The sequence below is a fragment of the Pimephales promelas genome, chromosome 25, assembly GCF_988280905.1.
Source record: "Pimephales promelas chromosome 25, fPimPro1.hap1.1, whole genome shotgun sequence".
Classification (NCBI taxonomy): Eukaryota; Metazoa; Chordata; class Actinopteri; order Cypriniformes; family Leuciscidae; genus Pimephales; species Pimephales promelas.
In genome coordinates, this window is record NC_142793.1 from 3,815,750 (window position 1) to 3,837,615 (window position 21,866).

The window sequence follows — 21,866 nt, forward strand, 5'->3', positions numbered from 1 at the left end:
CATGCACAGCTTGTTGGTGTGCTTTAAATATAAAATGCATGATTGGTTATTTCTAACAGGGATTTTTTTTATTTATTTCTAGCTGACCTATGTGCTGGACAGAACACGCCCAGCAAAAGAAATTGTTGTTCTGGATGGCCCAGTTTGTCTTCAAAGGGAAGACTTTTGGAGCCTGGGACTAGATGAACAGGTGGAGAGTAATGTAAGTGGATATTGCAGTAAAGAGTTTGCATGGTTCTAATGCCTTTATTGTAATTGTCCAAAACATTCTGCGCTTTAGATTGGGAATGTGTGCTTCAGGCTGATTGAGGAGGCAGGCAGGAGACATGTATGTATTTGTATTTATCTTGATGACTTGCATATAAATTTGTGCAAAAATGAGTACACCGCTCACATTTTTCCATAATATGTCTTTTCGTGGGACAACACTATAGAAATGAAACAATGATGCATCTTAAAGGGATACTCCACCAATTTTTCATATTAAATTTATTTATTACCTTAACTAAGAAAAGTTTGATGCATACCTCTCTCATCTCAGTGCGTGCGCTCAATCGCTCTGGCACGTGAGACATTTTGATAGCACTTAACTAGCCCAGTTCATTCAATATGGGCCAAGCAGAGAAGTGACCAAACACCTCCACATTTTCCCTAATTAAATACAGTTACACAAGTAAAGTAACTCAACCAAGAATAGTGACACAAAATAAAACTTTTTAAAGCGTGTAAAGTGGATAACTATAATGTATGGCGGAATACCACAACAAGTGCTTGGAAGCACTTCGACTCAGTAATATCATCACTCGTGAAAAGTCCTCTCCCCCTCCCTCTCTGGAGTGATGATATTTCTTACAGAATATTCTTATAATATGATGACCTCTTAGATGTCAAAAGCTCAAGGAAAATTGTATTTCTCAGTTCATTACCCCTTTAAGATGCATCAAAGTTTCATTTCTATAGTGCTGTCCCTTGAAAAGATATAACAGAATATTTGCTAAAATGTGAGCAGGGTACTCACTTTTGTGACATGTATGTATATGAAATGCAGACATACAATTTTATTCAGGGAATGGATGTCCACATTGCTGACCTATTTGAAGTCCCTAAATGGAAAGTAAGGGAACCTAGTTTGCCGGTAAGTTGCATAATGTGTTGACAAGTCCAGCAGATACACCTCTTTAAGTACAGATATGTCCAAGGAGATCTGAACATATATATATTTTTTGTTTCATAGGACAATGTGAAATCTAAAGATATCATCATTTTGCCAGCATGGTCTAGGGGGTCACAAACAGCAAGCCACTACATGCTTTGTGTACAGTTACATTGTTTTTTTTTAGTTTTTCCTCTATTTTTAAACCAGTTGGTACCCCTATAGCTGACATTTAATAAGGGTATGTTCTTCACAGGTGTTATTAGTTGCTAAGAAGGAGGCTATTTTTCTGGACTCATTATGTCCAAATGGGTTTGGGGATGAGAACTACCGAACCATATTTAGGTTTGAAATGCATAAGCAGAGGACATTAGCAAGGTTTGACCTGTGACCGATTAAGGCTAACACAGAACATAAAGTGCATGTAGTTACATGCTACTAAGGGAATTAAAGTTAGGTGTTAAAAAGGGTGTATGACACTGTAACAGCCTTAACAAATACAGATCAAACTGAGTGAAATGGACTGATATGCTGTTCTGGCAAAGCCTGGTTCTCTGGCTTTAGGATTGAGCAAAAGCCTTGTTCTCTGGCTTTAGGATTGAGTAAAAGCCTTGTTCTCTGGCTTTAGGATTGAGTAAAAGCCTTGTTCTCTGGCTTTAGGATTGAGCAAAAGCCTTGTTCTCTGGCTTTAGGATTGAGTAAAAGCCTTGTTCTCTGGCTTTAGGATTGAGCAAAAGCCTTGTTCTCTGGCTTTAGGATTGAGTAAAAGCCTTGTTCTCTGGCTTTAGGATTGAGTAAAAGCCTTGTTCTCTGGCTTTAGGATTGAGCAAAAGCCTTGTTCTCTGGCTTTAGGATTGAGTAAAAGCCTTGTTCTCTGGCTTTAGGATTGAGTAAAAGCCTTGTTCTCTGGCTTTAGGATTGAGTGAAAGCCTTGTTCTCTGGCTTGTTCTCTTTAGGATTGTGATTCAGTTTTGCATTTTTTTTTTCCAGACAACTTGCAGGAGCAGTGGCTAATGGACCGTGGGTGGAGAAGACAGGCAAAGATTTTGATGTAACTTTACTTACTATGGAAATTTGCCATTTCATTTTGCTCAGCGGAGACTATATGCTTGTCAACATCACATCTGAGTAACTGTATATTACTTTTCAGCCATTTCCAGTTCAGTCAGATGGACAGAGCTGTGGGATATTCATGCTTATGGTAAACTTGTACAATTTCTACTCAATTTTTCCTGTTTGTCCTAAATCTCCGTAATCATTATTTTTCTCTTTAACAGTATGCCCTCTGCATCTGTACTGGTGCCATGTTTCACTTTTTGGATGTAAGTTGTAATTCATGGAATGTATATGTATCAAAGAATGTTAAAAAACAAGCAATGCAAGACTCCAATATTGCATGTGTATTACAGACTGACATACCATCTATTCGGAAGTGGTGGTGTCTCCAGATATTGGAAAAATTCCCGATCGCAAGGTACGACACATTTCAAGCAGTAAAACATTGGTCTGCTTTACAATTATGCTACATTAAAAGTGCCATACTTTTGAATAGGCATGGGCAGAACTTCGGGCAGCGCTTTGCCTTCTGGACAGAGGAGGCAGAACAGCTGATGGCAGGCACCCTACCACCTATTTATAGGATTTCTCGACCCCAAATAGTCAAGGTATGGCCAAACTAACCAGACAACCATTTTCACGTATGCATTCTATACAGGTAGGTCTCAAAAATTTAAATTAAAATGAAATGTAAAACTAGGGCTGGAATTTTTTTTTAAAACAAATCGATTTGGTTGGTCAAATCGATTCATATTTAAAAAAAAAAAAAAAAGATTTTTTAGATTTTTTTTCTCCCCCTCTTCAGTATACGTAACGTTACATACGTTTTGCATTCGCCAAATCTTCCTTCAGGGTTTCCAAGGTTCAGTTACGACAGTCAACACGATAAAACTCTCTAAAATGATTCAATGTTACTATTATCATACTTCATCTGTAGATAAAGGTCTATGGTTTCGCATAAAACAACTTTATCTTGCTGGTCTTTATTGCTGTAAATCTTCATGTTACTTTCTACTGAGTGTCGGTTAGAGCACAACACTTGAGTCAGAGCACTATTGTTCTTTACGCGCACAGTAACTGAAATTTAAAACTGTTAAAAGAAAAGGCTCAATAAACGATTGCATAGATAGATACTGTATATTATACACGACGCATCAATATATTTCGTTTGTGCTTTGAACTTTTCAATGCAGACTCGAAGAGCTGCGCGCCTCAAGCGCATCATTCTCCACTCGGGGGGCGCATAAGAGCTTTGTGCCGCACTGTACTGAGCCTTTCATATCATAATAGTTTTGCGCAATGAAAGATTATTAATAGCCTTTCTTGTTCTGTCCCATCTATCATATGTTACTGCCTCATTAAACAGCTCTGCTATACATTTTAAACATGTCTCAATTTTATAGTAGACTAGGCTATATAATAATTGATCCTTTTGATTTTTGTTATCTTGTTTTTCCTGAATGTACAATACAAAGTGCAATGTGTAAAGTTTTACCAGATTTAGTGTTACACTTGTTGTCTCTTGTTCCCCACTAAATGTTTTTTTTTCCCTAAATGTTCAGATTTTATACAATTATTGCGCACTTGTGATTTTCCTAGTTTTTTTTAGGGAAAAAAATTGCCACGCCTTATGTAAAACTGATACATTATAACATGTTACGTCACGTGATATATTCAAAAATAGAAGATTGTAACAAACAGTTCAAGTCAAGTGGGTTTATTGTCATTTCAAGCATGTACAGTGTGTATAAAGTGAGACAATGGGTCAAGTGGTGTTACATTTTAAGGTATATAAGAACTTTTGGGACAGGATACATTTAGTGCACACAGGCTAAAAAATACTGCACATTATAGTGGAAAGTATTATAAATTTATGGTATTTTACTTTATCATAGGAGGAACCGGTAGAAGTGGAGGAGCTGCCCCTCACATTGAAACATATGTACCAGGCAGACTACATCGTGAGGAACAGTCTTGGGCTTTTCACTGGCCAGGTGCAAGAACCATCATACATGTTGATGGATCATGATGACCAAATGAAAGCGTGGAGTGTGCTGATGGAGTCGATGGAGTGCTATGCCATGAAGTGCTATGCCATGGAGCCTTTCACATTCATTTTTGAAAACATTCAGGACATGGAAACCTTCATGATAATTTGCAAAGACACCCTCAACCTGAGAGTAAATGCTGGAGTTGGGGTGCACAGTCACCCATATACATTTTGTTAGTGTGTGTCTGTTACAGTGGAAAGAGTGTTCGGATAAATGAACTTAGAGCTGACTCAGCTGAAAGAGCGTTCCTGTGTGTGTTACAGTGAAAAGAGTGTTCCTGTGTGTGTTACAGCGGAAAGAGTGTTCGTCTGAAGTGGACTGAGAGCTGTTACAGCGGAAAGAGTGTTTGTGTGTGTTACAGCGGAAAGAGTGTTCGTCTGAAGTGGACTGAGAGCTGTTACAGCGGAAAGAGTGTTTGTGTGTGTTACAGCGGAAAGAGTGTTCGTCTGAAGTGGACTGAGAGATGTTACAGCGGAAAGAGTGTTCCTGTGTGTGTTACAGCGGAAAGAGTGTTCGTCTGAAGTGAACTGAGAGCTGATACAGCGGAAAGAGTGTTTGTGTGTGTGTGTGTGAGAGAGAGAGATTGCGACTTTTTACTCTCAAATAAAGATACTCAAAACTGTCCACCGCTGGTCTCATGTCACTTCTGTGTGCACACATGCTTGTTTCAAGTCAGTTTGAAATACTCTAACGTTTCCCCAGACTTGTTTGTAGTTCTTTCTTTATGTAAGTGCAGATAGTCTAGGCATAAATGCATATTGTGTTCCTTTATTGTCTTCTGTAAACAACTTTGAAGGAATTATTTTCCTCATTTAGATTATATACAGTTGTGCCCAGAATTAATCATACCCCTGGTAAATATGGAAAAAGGATTTTCCCATTTATATATATATATATATATATATATATGAAGCGTTCAGATGCAAAAGCGTCTAAGTGCCATTTGAAATTTTCTTCTAGAATGATTATTTTTATCAAGCTTGTATATTTAAGTTCAGTGATTTCACTTAAATGGCAATGATGATCTATTAATTGTTATTTAAGTGAAATTACTGAACTTAAATATACAAGTTTGATAAAAATCATCATTCAAGAAGAAAATTTCAAATGGCATTTAGAGGCTTTTGCATCTGAACTCTTCATATATATATGTGTGTGTGTGTGTGTGTGTGCGCGTGTGTGTGTGTGTGTGTGTGTGTGTGTGTGTGTATGTGTATATATGTATGTGTATATAAACCCCTACTAATATAAAATTTCTCAACTTAAAAGTTAATGAATAGCAGTTTTTAATAAAAAAACTAAAAAAAAAAGAAGAAGACCAAAACAGTAAATTAAGCCTAATACCAGAATCACAAAGGATAGTAGCCTATGGAGGAAAGTGATCATGAATGTTCATAACTCATAACACCTTTATTATTTTGGATTGGCGTAAACCTAAACACTTAGCAATACATAGCGTAAGTAAGTTACATTTAAAAACATCAAAATAGACCCGCTGTGAAATGTTAAACACAATACAACTAACGTTACACACATCTGCCGCAAATTGTGCCGCCTGGCCGTAGAGTGTTTCATTCATCACACATGCGTGGTACCGATAGTGTAGGAAACCCGTGACGTTTTCTTCTACGTAATTACGCGCATGCGTAGAACGGATCGTGCAGGTGGAACGGATCGTGTACCGACAGCGGTCACGAAAAATATTCATGACACAGTTATAATGCCTCATGACAGCCAATGTCAAAGCCAACCACATGACAGTTTAACTTAATTTAATGTCAAGTTGTCATGACAAAGACATCTCAAACAATGTCATATTTGCATTCAAAATGACAGTTGTCACAAACATGCATAAACCCTACTTCATATTCAAGACATGTGTCATGTCATGGTAATGAAGGTGTCATGTCAGTCTTATGCACACCCCTTCAAGTAAAGTGTGACCAAATGTGTTTGTTTGTGTGGCTGTTTGTGCATTGGTTGTTATATTTTGCACTTGTGTTTATATGTGTGGTCCTATAGTATAGACAGCTTGTTTGACCCTCATCATGGAGGTTTTACTGTGATTTATTCAAGCATTTTGTGGGGTCAGAACCACAGGTCAAACTATATCCCAGAGTGCACCTGTGGGATTGATGTTCAGACATGCTGGGCACAGACATTCAAATCAGGTCTCAGGAGAACGTCTGCCTTTCCATCTCCAAAAAGCAGCCAAGATCATATTTTCATTCATATACTTGTTTTTTCAGGCACTTTTATGTTGATTAGTATTGAAACATATGTATTCTTTTTCTTTATGTCCCCACATTTGTCAAATTAAAACTGTCTCCGTATTAAATAAATAAATAAATAAAATAATTTTCTTTTTATTCATTATAAAAAGTATGTACCTCTATCCCAGGCCAGGACTTTCAAATTATACACACACACACACACACTAAAGTATAATATTAGGGCTGTGCAAAAGTTAATTGCGATTAATCGCATACAAAATAAAAGTCTGTTTTACATAATATATTTGAGTGTGCTGTATATAATTATTTTGTATATATAAATACCTATGCATGCATGTATATATTTAAGAATTATTTGCTCTTAAATTCTGTATATATATATAAATACATAATCTATATTATATAAATATAAATATTTTATATAGGAATAACACATTTTCTTAAACATATACATGCATGTGTGTGTATTTATATATACAAAATAATTATATACAGCACACACAAATATACTATGTAAACACAGACTTTTATTTTGGATGCGATTAATCGCAATTAACTTTTGCACAGCCCTAGTAAACATATATAGTGGTGTAATTTGCTTGGGGTCAAAAAGTAGTACAATGTAGATGACAAATACCAGCTTACAGGCATAACAAGTTCACAACCCATTTGACTTTCACACTTCTGTCACATATTTGTGGAGCTTATTAATATACATTCCTGATCTTATTGTGGTTGATTCATTTGTGCATATTATATGTATATAGAATGTTTCCCCTGAAACAATTTAACTAATGAATATAAGAATTCATATAATATCTTATTTTTTTAATGATAAATAAGGGTCCATTTTGATTTCATGTTGGTTAGTGTACTGAGATATCAGGCCCAAAATCCTGAAATTATCATTTAACTCCCATTCTTACCGTGTGTGTGTGTGTGTGTGTGTGTGCAGGACTTCCTGGGCCAGATGTACTGTACTCTGGGAGAGATGGTGGGATCTCAGGGAAGTCGTATGGAAAGGCCACTCATGTAAGTCCTGCATTCGAGCTTCACACTTCTCTGAAACACAACATATTCAAATATGGTTTCAGTTCACACCTAACACTGCTATCTCAGTTTATTTTACCATCCTCATTTTCATATGAATTGTTTCTGCATTTATATTGTGTCTCCTGGCTAAACTGCAAAAGAAAAAAAAAATCGAATCTGAATCTGTTTTCAAAAATGTCTCGCTCTGAATTTACATATCAACCTAAAATCAATTATACGAGGACGTTTTTAGGGAGGAGCTCCATTGTATAGAATCAAATCAGAAATTTGCTGAATTTACTACTGAATGATCCTTTAAAATGTTTTTAATCAGGATTCCAGCTTGTATGCTTCGAGAAGAGAGAGTTTCCCCTGTTTATATTAAACTTGTAACACGTATGTGGATTTACTTCTGTGTTCATCTATTCAGTCCTGCTGTGTGACGCCTCCACAAAAGAGAGATTTTCAGCATTAATGAGCGTTAAATAAGCTTTGCTTATTTGACTGGAACTGATTGCGTCAAAATAGCTGAATAAATATCAAAATCTAAACAGCACATTTCAAATGACATACAAAATACCTTTTTCATGGACTCTTTAATTGAGAGACGACACAGTGTTTTCCATTTTTTAAAATTAACTTGTTGAGGAAAAACTCACATCTAAAATATACTTTCCCATGAACAAATGCATGTATAGAAAAATTACATTAACATTAAAATCTGGATGTTCATGTCCAAGTCCATTTGTCCGTTTGCAAATTGCCATGAAGTATGTTTATGTTTCCCCGTATATGTGTGTGTGTGTGTGTGTGCTGTTTGGCGACACATCTGGTGGTAATATAAGATGATGTTGATCTGAGAGTATTATATAAGCAGAGCTGCCTGCACTATATATAACATTTAAAAGCATTTAAAAAAAATATGCATTTAAAAGCGTTTACAGTCATAAGCTTCACTTAATTACTCATGCAGCTCGGGATTCATTTAATTCTTGATCATGCATGTTAAAGGGTTAGTTCACCCAAAAATGACATTCATCTTCAGAACACAAATGAAGATCTTTTTAATGACATCTTAGAGATTTCTGTCCCTCCATTGACAGCTACGCAACTACCACTTTTAAGCCCCAGAAAAGCAGTAAAGACATAATTAATGTAATCCATGTGACTATATAAAAATATACCTCAGATTTCTTGTTAAGTCTATTTATACAGTCAATCTCAAAGCTCTTTCCCGTTTCACACTGAAATTGCCACACGGTGGATGTAACTTACATGATATAATTATTAATGATGTATTTTATGCTATACGTCTCTTCTGAAAGGAAATGTCTCGAAGCCATACATGAGCGATCAGGTTCATTAAAAAAGTTGCTTGATTGTAGTTTGAACTGGTTCTAAATCTGATTAGCTTGTGGCTAATATAGCGCTATACACGGGTAGCTTTTTGTCTCTCTCTTTCTCTTTCAATATCATTGTAAGTAATTCCTGAGACCGGCTGCACATTTCAGGTTAATTTAGGAAAGTGCCTCAGAGGACATCTGTAGATTCAGAGCGGATTAAAGACATGTCTTCAGTTAGCGTGGATCTGCTTCTCTAACCTCTGTAACATAACCCAGAACTACTTAGTGGAATTGAAACAAGCACTCAAGGCAACGCTGCTAAGGCATAAGTAAGGGAGAAGTTTGTTCTCTCATCAAATTATCTTCAAAATCTTTCATCGTTCATCTTTGTCAGGCACTTGTGCAGGACGTTGAAGTGTAGGGTCCATACAATTTAAATTCAATTCCGGCTTGGGCTTCTTGAGTGTAGTCTTATATAAGAGCACAGAAAACGCTCGCGCGTTTGCCTGTATGCTTCTACAAACACTCATTTATTTATGAACAGAGATACATGCATTCATAACCGTAGACTGGCTACGAGCCCCTTTTAACGTTCACTCATTCACACAGCATGGGTTGTACATCCCCACATCCAGAGCAAGGTTTTGTGTTTTGGGATCGGTCCTCCTGGATTAATCTGTAAGGTTGAGTGTCACGTCCCTTTGTAGGATTTGAACCTTGTTCAAAATTGGTCAGTTGTGTGCTTGGATTGGTCAGTTGTGTGCGTGGACTGGTCAGTTGTGTGCGTGGATTGGTCAGTTGTGTGCTTGGATTGGTCAGTTGTGTGCTTGGATTAGTTAATTGTGTGCGTGGATTGGTCAGTTGTGTGCGTGTGTGGATTGGTCAGTTGTGTGCATGGATTGGTCAGTTGTGTGCTTGTATTGGTCAGTTGTGTGCATGGATTGGTCAGTTGTGTGCTTGGATTGGTCAGTTGTGTGCTTGGATTGGTCCAAGCATGGACCAATGCTTGTGTGCATGGATTGGTCAGTTGTGTGCGTGGATTGGTCAGTTGTGTGCTTGGATTGGTCAGTTGTGTGCTTGGATTGGTCAGTTGTGTGCGTGGATTGGTCAGTTGTGTGTATGGATTGGTCAGTTGTGTGCTTGGATTAGTTAATTGTGGGCTTGGATTGGTCAGTTGTGTGCGTGTGTGGATTGGTCAGTTGTGTGCATGGATTGGTCAGTTGTGTGCTTGGATTGGTCAGTTGTGTGCTTGGATTGGTCAGTTGAGTACTTGGATTGGTCAGTTGTGTGCGTGGATTGGTCAGTTGTGTGCATGGATTGGTCAGTTGTGTGCTTGGATTGGTCAGTTGTGTGCTTGGATTGGTCAGTTGTGTGCTTGGATTGGTCAGTTGAGTACTTGGATTGGTCAGTTGTGTGCGTGGATTGGTCAGTTGTGTGCGTGGATTGGTCAGTTGTGTGCGTGGATTGGTCAGTTGTGTGCGTGGATTGGTCAGTTGTGTGCGTGGATTGGTCAGTTGTGTGCGTGGATTGGTCAGTTGTGTGCTTGGATTGGTCAATTGTGGGCTTGGATTGGTCAGTTGTGTGTGTGGATTGGTCAGTTGTGTCCGTGGAGTGGTCAGTTGTGTGCTTGGATTGGTCAGTTGTGTGCTTGGATTGGTCAGTTGTGTGCTTGGATTGGTTAGTTGTGTGCTTGGATTGGTCAGTTGAGTACTTGGATTGGTCAGTTGTGTGCTTGGATTGGTCAATTGTGGGCTTGGATTGGTCAGTTCGTTGTGTGTGTGGATTGGTCAGTTGTGTCCGTGGATTGGTTAATTGTGTGTTTGGATTGGTTAATTGTGTGTTTGGATTGGTCAGTTGTGTGCTTGGATTGGTCAGTTGAGTACTTGGATTGGTCAGTTGTGTGCGTGGATTGGTCAGTTGTGTCCATGGAGTGGTTAGTTGTGTGCGTGGATTGGTCAGTTGTGTGCGTGGATTGGTCAGTTGTGTGCGTGGATTGGTCAGTTGTGTGCGTGGATTGGTCAGTTGTGTGCTTGGATTGGTCAATTGTGGGCTTGGATTGGTCAGTTGTGTGCTTGGATTGGTTAGTTGTGTGCTTGGATTGGTCAGTTGAGTACTTGGATTGGTCAGTTGTGTGCTTGGATTGGTCAATTGTGGGCTTGGATTGGTCAGTTCGTTGTGTGTGTGGATTGGTCAGTTGTGTCCGTGGATTGGTTAATTGTGTGTTTGGATTGGTTAATTGTGTGTTTGGATTGGTCAGTTGTGTGCTTGGATTGGTCAGTTGAGTACTTGGATTGGTCAGTTGTGTGCGTGGATTGGTCAGTTGTGTCCATGGAGTGGTTAGTTGTGTGCTTGGATTGGTCAGTTGTGTGTCGTGGATTGATCCATTGTGTGCTTGGATTGGTCAGTTGTGTGCTTGGATTGGTCAGTTGTGTGCTTGGATTGGTCAGTTGTGTGCTTGGATTGGTCAGTTGTGAGCTTGGATTGGTCAGTTGTGTGTATGGATTGGTCAGTTGTGTGCCTTGGATCGGTCAGTTGTGTGCTTGGATTGGTCAGTTGTGTACTTGGATTAGTCAGTTGTGTGCATGGATTGGTCAGTTGTGTGCTTGGATTGGTCAGTTCTGTGCATGGATTGGTCAGTTGTGTGCTTTGATTGGTCAGTTGTGTGCTTGGATTGGTCAGTTGTGTGCTTGGATTGGTCAGTTGTGTGCTTGGATTGGTCAGTTGTGTGCTTGGATTGGTCAGTTGTGAGCTTGGATTGGTCAGTTGTGTGCTTGGATTGGTCAGTTGTGTGCTTGGATTGGTCAGTTGTGAGCTTGGATTGGTCAGTTGTGTGCTTGGATTGGTCAGTTGTGTGCTTGGATTGGTCAGTTGTGAGCTTGGATTGGTCAGTTGTGTGCGTGGATTGGTCAGTTGTGTGCTTGGATTGGTCAATTGTGTGCTTGGATTGGTCAGTTGTGTGCTTGTATTGGTCAGTTGTGTGCTTGGATTGGTCAGTTGTGTGCATGGATTGGTCAGTTGTGTGCTTGGATTGGTCAGTTTTGTGCATGGATTGGTCAGTTGTGTGCATGGTTTGGACAGTTGTGTGCGTGGATTGGTCAGTTGTGTGCGTGGATTGGTCAGTTGTGTGCTTGGATTGGTCAGTTATGTCCGTGGATTGGTCAGTTGTGTGCGTGGATTGGTCAGTTGTGTGCTTGGATTGGTCAGTTGTGTGCGTGGATTGGTCAGTTGTGTGTATGGATTGGTCAGTTGTGTGCTTGGATTAGTTAATTGTGGGCTTGGATTGGTCAGTTGTGTGCATGGATTGGTCAGTTGTGTGCTTGGATTGGTCAGTTGTGTGCTTGGATTGGTCAGTTGAGTACTTGGATTGGTCAGTTGTGTGCGTGGATTGGTCAGTTGTGTGCATGGATTGGTCAGTTGTGTGCTTGGATTGGTCAGTTGTGTGCTTGGATTGGTCAGTTGTGTGCTTGGATTGGTCAGTTGTGTGCGTGGATTGGTCAGTTGTGTGCGTGGATTGGTCAGTTGTGTGCGTGGATTGGTCAGTTGTGTGCGTGGATTGGTCAGTTGTGTGCGTGGATTGGTCAGTTGTGTGCGTGGATTGGTCAGTTGTGTGCTTGGATTGGTCAGTTGTGTGCTTGGATTGGTCAGTTGTGTGTGTGGATTGGTCAGTTGTGTGCGTGGATTGGTCAGTTGTGTGCGTGGATTGGTCAGTTGTGTGCTTGGATTGGTCAGTTGTGTGCTTGGATTGGTCAGTTGTGTGTGTGGATTGGTCAGTTGTGTCCGTGGAGTGGTCAGTTGTGTGCTTGGATTGGTCAGTTGTGTGCGTGGATTGGTCAGTTGTGTGCGTGGATTGGTCAATTGTGGGCTTGGATTGGTCAGTTGTGTGTGTGGATTGGTCAGTTGTGTCCGTGGAGTGGTCAGTTGTGTGCTTGGATTGGTCAGTTGTGTGCTTGGATTGGTCAGTTGTGTGCTTGGATTGGTTAGTTGTGTGCTTGGATTGGTCAGTTGAGTACTTGGATTGGTCAGTTGTGTGCTTGGATTGGTCAATTGTGGGCTTGGATTGGTCAGTTCGTTGTGTGTGTGGATTGGTCAGTTGTGTCCGTGGATTGGTTAATTGTGTGTTTGGATTGGTTAATTGTGTGTTTGGATTAGTCAGTTGTGTGCTTGGATTGGTCAGTTGAGTACTTGGATTGGTCAGTTGTGTGCGTGGATTGGTCAGTTGTGTCCATGGAGTGGTTAGTTGTGTGCTTGGATTGGTCAGTTGTGTGCGTGGATTGGTCAGTTGTGTGCGTGGATTGGTCAGTTGTGTGCGTGGATTGGTCAGTTGTGTGCTTGGATTGGTCAATTGTGGGCTTGGATTGGTCAGTTGTGTGTGTGGATTGGTCAGTTGTGTCCGTGGAGTGGTCAGTTGTGTGCTTGGATTGGTCAGTTGTGTGCTTGGATTGGTCAGTTGTGTGCTTGGATTGGTTAGTTGTGTGCTTGGATTGGTCAGTTGAGTACTTGGATTGGTCAGTTGTGTGCTTGGATTGGTCAATTGTGGGCTTGGATTGGTCAGTTCGTTGTGTGTGTGGATTGGTCAGTTGTGTCCGTGGATTGGTTAATTGTGTGTTTGGATTGGTTAATTGTGTGTTTGGATTGGTCAGTTGTGTGCTTGGATTGGTCAGTTGAGTACTTGGATTGGTCAGTTGTGTGCGTGGATTGGTCAGTTGTGTCCATGGAGTGGTTAGTTGTGTGCTTGGATTGGTCAGTTGTGTGTCGTGGATTGATCCATTGTGTGCTTGGATTGGTCAGTTGTGTGCTTGGATTGGTCAGTTGTGTGCTTGGATTGGTCAGTTGTGTGCTTGGATTGGTCAGTTGTGTGCTTGGATTGGTCAGTTGTGAGCTTGGATTGGTCAGTTGTGTGTATGGATTGGTCAGTTGTGTGCCTTGGATCGGTCAGTTGTGTGCTTGGATTGGTCAGTTGTGTACTTGGATTAGTCAGTTGTGTGCATGGATTGGTCAGTTGTGTGCTTGGATTGGTCAGTTCTGTCCATGGATTGGTCAGTTGTGTGCTTTGATTGGTCAGTTGTGTGCTTGGATTGGTCAGTTGTGTGCTTGGATTGGTCAGTTGTGTGCTTGGATTGGTCAATTGTGTGCTTGGATTGGTCAGTTGTGTGCTTGGATTGGTCAGTTGTGTGTATGGATTGGTCAGTTGTGTGCTTGGATTGGTCAGTTGTGAGCTTGGATTGGTCAGTTGTGTGCTTGGATTGGTCAGTTGTGTGCTTGGATTGGTCAGTTGTGAGCTTGGATTGGTCAGTTGTGTGCTTGGATTGGTCAGTTGTGTGCTTGGATTGGTCAGTTGTGAGCTTGGATTGGTCAGTTGTGTGCGTGGATTGGTCAGTTGTGTGCTTGGATTGGTCAATTGTGTGCTTGTATTGGTCAGTTGTGTGCTTGTATTGGTCAGTTGTGTGCTTGGATTGGTCAGTTGTGTGCATGGATTGGTCAGTTGTGTGCTTGGATTGGTCAGTTTTGTGCATGGATTGGTCAGTTGTGTGCATGGTTTGGACAGTTGTGTGCGTGGATTGGTCAGTTGTGTGCGTGGATTGGTCAGTTGTGTGCTTGGATTGGTCAGTTATGTCCGTGGATTGGTCAGTTGTGTGCGTGGATTGGTCAGTTGTGTGCTTGGATTGGTCAGTTATGTCCGTGGATTGGTCAGTTGTGTGCGTGGATTGGTCAGTTGTGTGCGTGGATTGGTCAGTTGTGTGTTTGGATTGGTCAGTTGTGTGTTTGGATTGGTCAGTTGTGTGCTTGGATTGGTCAGTTGTGTGCATGGATTGGTCAGTTGTGTACTTGGATTGGTCAGTTGTGTGGATAGATTGGGCAGTTTTGTCCATGGATTGGTCAGTTGTGTGCATAAATTGGTCAGTTGTGTGCGTGGATTGGTCAGTTGTGTGCCTGGATTGGTCAGTTGTGTGTGTGGACTGGTCAGTTGTGTGCTTGGATTGGTCAGTTGTGTGTATGGATTGGTCAGTTGTGTGTATGGATTGGTCAGTTGTGTCCTTAGATTGGTCAGTTGTGTGCGTGGATTGGTCAGTTGTGTGCATGTGATTGGTCAGTTGTGTGCGTGGATTGGTCAGTTGTGTGCGTGGATTGGTCAGTTGTGTGCTTGTGATTGGTCAGTTGTGTGCGTGAATTGGTCAGTTGTGTGCTTCTTAAGTCGTAGTTGTCAAGAGCAATGTTGTCATTTTTCCTTCTGACTTTAGAGGCATTCCTGGGAAGAACTGTGGAAGTATTGTTGTGAAAGCTGAAGAACTTGGAAACTGTAGGGTACGTCATCTGACTTTGAATATCTTTTCGTCTTATCTCGTCTTTTTCTCTTCTCTCCAATATTCTATCGTCTTTTTCTTGTCCCTTCATATCTTCTCTTTTCTCTTCTTGTCTCATTTGTTTGGTTTCTTCTCATATTGTTTCTTCTTTTCTCAATTTCACGTCTTCCTTTCTCGTTTTGTCTCTTATATTCTTTTTTGTGTCTTGCCTTATTTCTTGTCTTGTTTCTTCTTGTCTCGTTCATTCTCTTCTGTCTTGCATTGTCTCATTTATTGTCATCCAGCCTTTTTGTTTTCTTTTCTTTTCTCATTTTTCCGTGATCTATGTGTCTCCGCCCGTGCTCTTTGTCCTGATCTAGTCTTGCCTATGTTGAGTCTTTTCTTTTGTCTCATCTCTTCTCATTTCATCTCAATGCTTCTTGTCTTGTTTATTATCTCTTCTCCTCCTCCTCATTTTTTCTCAACTCTTTTCTCCTCTTTTTGCATTTGTCATATTTTCTTCTTTTCTTGTTTTCCTTTTTCAACTTGTCTCGTTTCTTCTTGTCTGGTCTCCTTCTTTTCTCTTCTCTTTGCAGTTTGTGCTTCTATGTGAAAGGTTGCACAATATTCTCCATTATGCCACCATTAGTTGCTAATGTGTTTTTTTGTTGATCAGGAGTCTGTACTGATGCAGTTTTGTGGCAACAAACTGGACAAGAAAGATTTCTTTGGAAAGTCAGACCCTTTCCTGGTCTTTTACCGTAGCAATGGAGATGGAACGTAAGTTTTTCATTGTTCTCCACATTTCCCCATTAGACACAGTTCATAAAATACAGACTATTTAATGTGTTTATATCAGCGCTTACATACTGTACAGTGCCTCCAGGGGGGCGGGGGGTGTAGGGGGCATGTCACTGGGCCAGTGAAAAGTACAGTAGCTGAACAGTCGTGTTTCCACCCATCTATTTTGATATGCATTTTCAAAGTGCTGAATTTAAAAAGATAAATTCAAGAGACATTTCTTCTCTAAATGTGTTTCCATCAGTTTCTTTTGGTCAAATAATAAAATGAAATTTATGCACATTTTGGAGATTTTATTCACATCTTGCTCATCTAGAACTTTAAAAAGATGGCTCTACATGCAAAGATGTAAAGAGGAATAAAATATATGAATGCAAATCGCTGTGGATATTTTCATATTTCAGTAAACCAGGGCCATTGAAGTGTAAGTAGGCCTATATTCTCTATATCGCTTGGAAAGGCGATAGGCGAATAGCAGTCAAATCCAATAGATCGTCGCCAAACCGTGGCATGACACACATTGTAGCTGCATTTCTTCTACTTCTTAATAATTTTGTAAACATTTCACATGGATATAGCAAGTTATTGACACGATTATCATTATTATAGTTAATCTACGAACATATGAACATATCTTTCAGTAGTGTGTGAGATGGGGGATTGGATTTCCAGATCCAGCTTGTTCCAGAACAGATTAATCCCTGCTTATATCAGATCTATTTCAATTTTTTAAGTCTAATATTGTGGTTATGTTTGATGCCCATTTAATATCTTGTCTTTGAACCTGGTCTCGGCCTTCAATGACACTTTTTGACACGCGGTAAATGATGCATGTTTGATAAGAGCCCTTTTCACATCCCCAATGTTGTGGTTCCTTCACTTTGACATGTTTGTTTGTCAGATTTACCATCTGTCATAAGACGGAGGTGGTGAAAAACACATTGGACCCTGTGTGGCAGGCCTTCAAGATCCCAGTCAGAGCGCTGTGTAACGGGGATTATGACAGGTGGGTCCGCCGGTTTACTTCTGAGCGTCAGCTTGGTGGGAATGACATGACTCAGAAACACAGTCTTCACGTCTTCTCACTGTAGTAGCAATTTTGCACATTTTTATGAAAAACTCAAATGAATAAAGACACACCTGTATTATAGCCATTCAAAAAAACTGGAAAAGTGTAATATAAATAAAAGTCTTTACTGTCACTTTTGATCAATTGAATGCAGCCTTGCTCAATAAAAGTATTAAAGGGATAGTTCACTTTGAAATTAATTTTCGATGTGTTTTATCTTACCTCAAGGGCATCCAAGATGTAGGTGTCTTTGTTTCCACAGTATTTTCAATTTTGATATTTTTAGGTCAAACCGTTCTTGTCTGTCAGTCATATAATGGAGGTCTATGGTCACCACCTAAAGAAGTCCAAATTAAACATGATTTAATGACTCGTAAATGTAAGTACACATCGATGGCCTAAGACACGAAACGAGCGGTTTGATAACTTCCGGCGCTTGCGTAGACCGAAGCGCCCGTGCCTTCAGATCACTTGGACGTGGCTGTGGTTACAAGAGGTAAAAACGATATAAATACTGTTCGTTTTCTCACACAAACCGCTCGTTTCGTGTCTTAGGCCATCAATGTGTACTTACATTTACGAGTCATTAAATCATGTTTAATTTGGACTTCTCTGTGCATGCTCTTTGGCTACGTTCACACTGCAGGGCTTAATGCTCAATTTTTTTTGCAAGGTCGTTCACATTTCCAATTAAATGCGACCTTTTGTGATCTCCTATGTGAACGTGAAATGACCCAGAAGTGACCCGCATGCGCAGAAGAGTAATGAACGGTCAACGACGTCACTTGTTGTTTGCAGAATAGTTCTTTTTTTCCATATGTTGCGAGCTTTTGTTTTATTATCAGCCCATATACAAACACAGACAACAATTATTTTATCGACGGGCAAAGTTCGCACATAAATGTAAGATTTTTCCGATCCTCACTGACCTCGTCATAAAACCCGTTTAATTGATAGTGCGCGTCCTCGGCGCTCCTTGCTTTGTCGCCGGCGGCCGCGGTGCGACACTGGTGGCTGGTGTTGCCAGATTGGGTGTTTTTTCGCTACATTTTAAGGCATGTTTACATGTGTTTTAGCCTACTGTACGAAGTTATACCATTACTGACAGAGAGCGCACGTTCACAGACACCAGAATGAACGTGTTCACAGTAATGTTCATCAGGCAGTAATACAGTATATGAACGCGTTCAGGCACAACACTGGGGAAGAGACTCGTCTGCAGCGGCCCATAACAGTGCAGAAACGCGTTGGAGTTAGCGTGTATTGGCTAGCTACAGGTGCTTGCAATGACGTGCGGGTCGGATATATGTGAACTGGCCGTTCAGATTGAAGTCGCATTTCAAAAGATCGGATACATATCGGATTTGGACCACATACCCAAGTGGCCTGGGTTGCATTTGAAAAGATCGGATCTGTGTCGTTCAGACTGTCATGAAAAAATCAGATACAGGTCGCATAGGGGCAAAAAAATCGGAATTAGGTCATTTCAGCCTGCAGTGTGAACGTAGCCTTTGAGGTGGTGACCATAGACCTGCATTATATGACTGACAGACAAGAACGATTTGACCTTAAAATATCAAAATTGAAAATACTGTGGAAACAAAGACACCTACATCTTGGATGCCCTTGAGGTAAGATAAAACATATCAAAAATTAATACTTTATTAACACTAAATTAATACTTTATTTTGCTTTGTTTGCAGAGCAATAAAAATCGAGGTGTATGACTGGGACAGAGATGGAGGGTAAGAAAACAAACAACCATTCTATAAATACTAAAAATAAGACACATCTCAAGATATTGAAGGAGATGTGTGTGTGTTTTCAGTCATGACTACATTGGAGAGTTCAGCACCAGCTACAGGGAGCTCTCCAAAGGCCACTCTCAGTTTACTGTGTGGGAGGTGAGCCACTTTCATCTTCTCCATGTATTTTTCACACTCGCCTGCTTAAAATAGCATACATGTCTTCTTGAACTATCCAAGACTTTAATGCAGACATTAACAGTGGGGGGCAAAAAAGTATTTAGTCAGCCACCAATTGTGCAATTTCTCCCACTTGTAAGCCTGTAATCTCCACAGGTACTCGTCTACTATGAAAAAAAAAATCCCAAAAATCACATTGTAGGGTTTTTAATGAATTTATTTGCAAATTATGGTGGAAAATAAGTATTTGGTCACCTACAAACAAGCAAGATTTCTGGCTCGCACAGACAGCGTTTGTGTTCTTTAAACTGTGTGTCGTCAGTAGATCATGTGCAGAACTTTACACTCCCATCGGTGCTTTTTAGGGCCCGAGCACTAACAGTGCGAGGACCTTGAAACTGTTAGGGTTATTTTTTTCTTTTTTTCTTTTTTCTTTTTTCTTTTTTCTGCAAAGTAAGCGCCATTTTCGGGGCCTCAACATGCTCAAAAACTCACCAAATTTGGCACGCATGTCAGGACTGGTGAAAAATTTCGTATTTTGTGGGTTTCGCGGATGGGCGGGGCAAAATGGCTCCCTAGCGCCACCTAGAAAAGTGGAAAAAATTAGCCCCTCGTCCACGTTCAACCTACAAACACGAAATTTGGTGGGGACGTGTATCATATCAAGACGCACAAAAAAAGCCTCAAGAACTCATACCCTAAACTCAACAGGAAGTCGGCCATTTTGAATTTGGCGCCCATTTTGGGACGATTTACACACTCAGTACTTTAACGAACTCCTCCTAGGGCTTTAGTCGGGTCGACTTCACATTTCTGCTGTGCCTTCTAAAGGCATTGACGATGTAAAGTTGTGCTATCTGCGCGTTTTCGTCAATGGGCGTGTCCGTTGCGTCGATGATTCGCCATGAAACAGGAAGTTGTAGTAACTTGGCTGTAAATGCCCAGATCTGCACAAAATTTTACACATTTGACAAGAGTCCCGCCCTGAACAAATCTACATGCCGACATTCACCCACAGTCATAGCGCCACCTAGTGACAGCAGGAAGTGACCTTTAACGAAGCAGTACCCGTCGCATGTTTGACCGACATGTACGAAATTTCTGTGGTACATCTACCATGTCCAGACACACAGAAAAGTCTCTTGGAGCGTTGCCCTAAACTCAACAGGAAGTCAGCCATTTCTAATTTTACCGCCATTTTGGGATGATTTTCTCATTACGTACTTTAACAAACTCCACCTAGGGATTTAGTCGGATCGACTTCAAATTTCTGCTGTGCCTTTTAAAGGCTTTGACGATGTAAAGTTGTGCTATCTGCGCGTTTTCGTCGATGGGCGTGTCCGTGGCGTCGAAGATTCGCCATGAAACAGGAAGTTGTAGTAACTTGGCTGTAAATGCCCAGATCTGCACAAAGTTTTACACATTTGACAAGAGGTCCCGCCCTGAACAAATCTACATGCCGACATTTACCCACAGTCATAGCGCCACCTGCTGTCAATAGGAAGTGACCTTTAATGAAGCAGCGTAGCAAATTCACAGCCGCACCGGCTGAGCTGCAAAATATACAACGCGGCCGCCTCAGACTCCAACGTGCTACAGGTGCGAGGGCCCGCCCATTGCTGCTTGCAGCTTTAATTTTTTTTTTGGTATTGCGCTTTCACGCTAATTTGCCTTGTTCAGTAAATCTGGCCCTAAATGCACTGATATACAGTAACTCTTGCCCTCTTACTTATTACCCTCCCTTTGAAACCTCATCTTTTTTAGTGTTTTGTATGACCTCCACATCACTGAAGCATAAATCATCCCTATGACAAGAACACTTATCAAAAGTGGCCACCGCACAAGATAACAGCGAGAGGTCTAGCAAACGTCTCCAAACGTTCATCTCCACCAAGAGCTTCCGCTGATCTAGTTTTCACACAATCATTATCCATCATTATTACAGTCCAGAAACTCTTCACAGCCAGTGCATGCATTTCTTTCCACGTAATTCACGCAGTAGTGTGCCTATATTCACATACTGTGGCAAAAGTGAGAATATGCTGGATATATTTGACATTTTGGAGATTCAACCACATTTCAAAAACTGATTTTGCTGCCTTTCTGTAGGTGGTGAACCACAAGAAAAAGAAGAAGAAGAAGAAATATCTCAACTCAGGAACCGTGAGTGCATTTTTAACTCGATCTCCCCGTTTAATTAACGAAGAAAAAAAAAAGTACTAACTTACTAGTTCTAACAAACAAACATCCTTATTGGTAAGACTTCTTATAGAAGGTCCTACATTATATCTTCATAAGCAATGCACAATGCGTTCATAAGCTGTGCATATAAATATTCATAAATGTTGATGTAGCTCATCATTGGCTGTGACTCTAGAGAGTTACATCATCACCCTGAGCATGAATATTGATATGACATTTATGATTAAAGTATGCATTGCTTATCGAAAGTGTGATGATGCCCTTTAGGACTCTACATAGGAAGTGTTACCAAACTTTCATGTCGACAGGTCACTCTGCTGTCCTGCTTCATTGATGTTGAGGTCACGTTCCTGGACTACATCAAAGGAGGGTGAGTGTGTGTGTGCAGTACATCAATAAATACATTTTATAGCGTATGAAAGGTATATATGATATGCAAATATATACGATTTTATTCTGTGGTGAACAAACTTCCATAATGCATATTTTACTGTTAATTTTACAGTAAAATACAGTTAATATATATATTTTAGGGCTGTGCAAAAGTTAATTGCGATTAATCGCATCCAAAATAAAAGTCTCTGTGTACATAATATACTATTTGTGTGTGCTGTATATAAATATTTTGTATATATAAATACCTATGCATGCATGTATATATTTAAGAATTATTTGCGCTAAAATTCTGTATATATATATATATAAATACATACTCTATA

The 21,866-nt window shown here is 40.3% G+C and overlaps 1 protein-coding gene across 1 annotated transcript in view; it reads left to right on the plus strand.

Annotated features, from left to right (window-relative positions):
* cpne8 (copine 8) overlaps window positions 1–21,866 on the plus strand; it is a 93,190-nt gene that overhangs the window by 41,461 nt on the left and 29,863 nt on the right. The window contains exons 6-13 of the mRNA XM_039656639.2: window positions 7,450–7,526; window positions 15,109–15,172; window positions 15,827–15,930; window positions 16,853–16,957; window positions 18,724–18,765; window positions 18,849–18,924; window positions 21,055–21,108; window positions 21,456–21,517. Coding sequence (XP_039512573.1) covers window positions 7,450–7,526; window positions 15,109–15,172; window positions 15,827–15,930; window positions 16,853–16,957; window positions 18,724–18,765; window positions 18,849–18,924; window positions 21,055–21,108; window positions 21,456–21,517 — 584 coding nt within the window. The remainder of the gene's footprint in view (window positions 1–7,449; window positions 7,527–15,108; window positions 15,173–15,826; window positions 15,931–16,852; window positions 16,958–18,723; window positions 18,766–18,848; window positions 18,925–21,054; window positions 21,109–21,455; window positions 21,518–21,866) is intronic.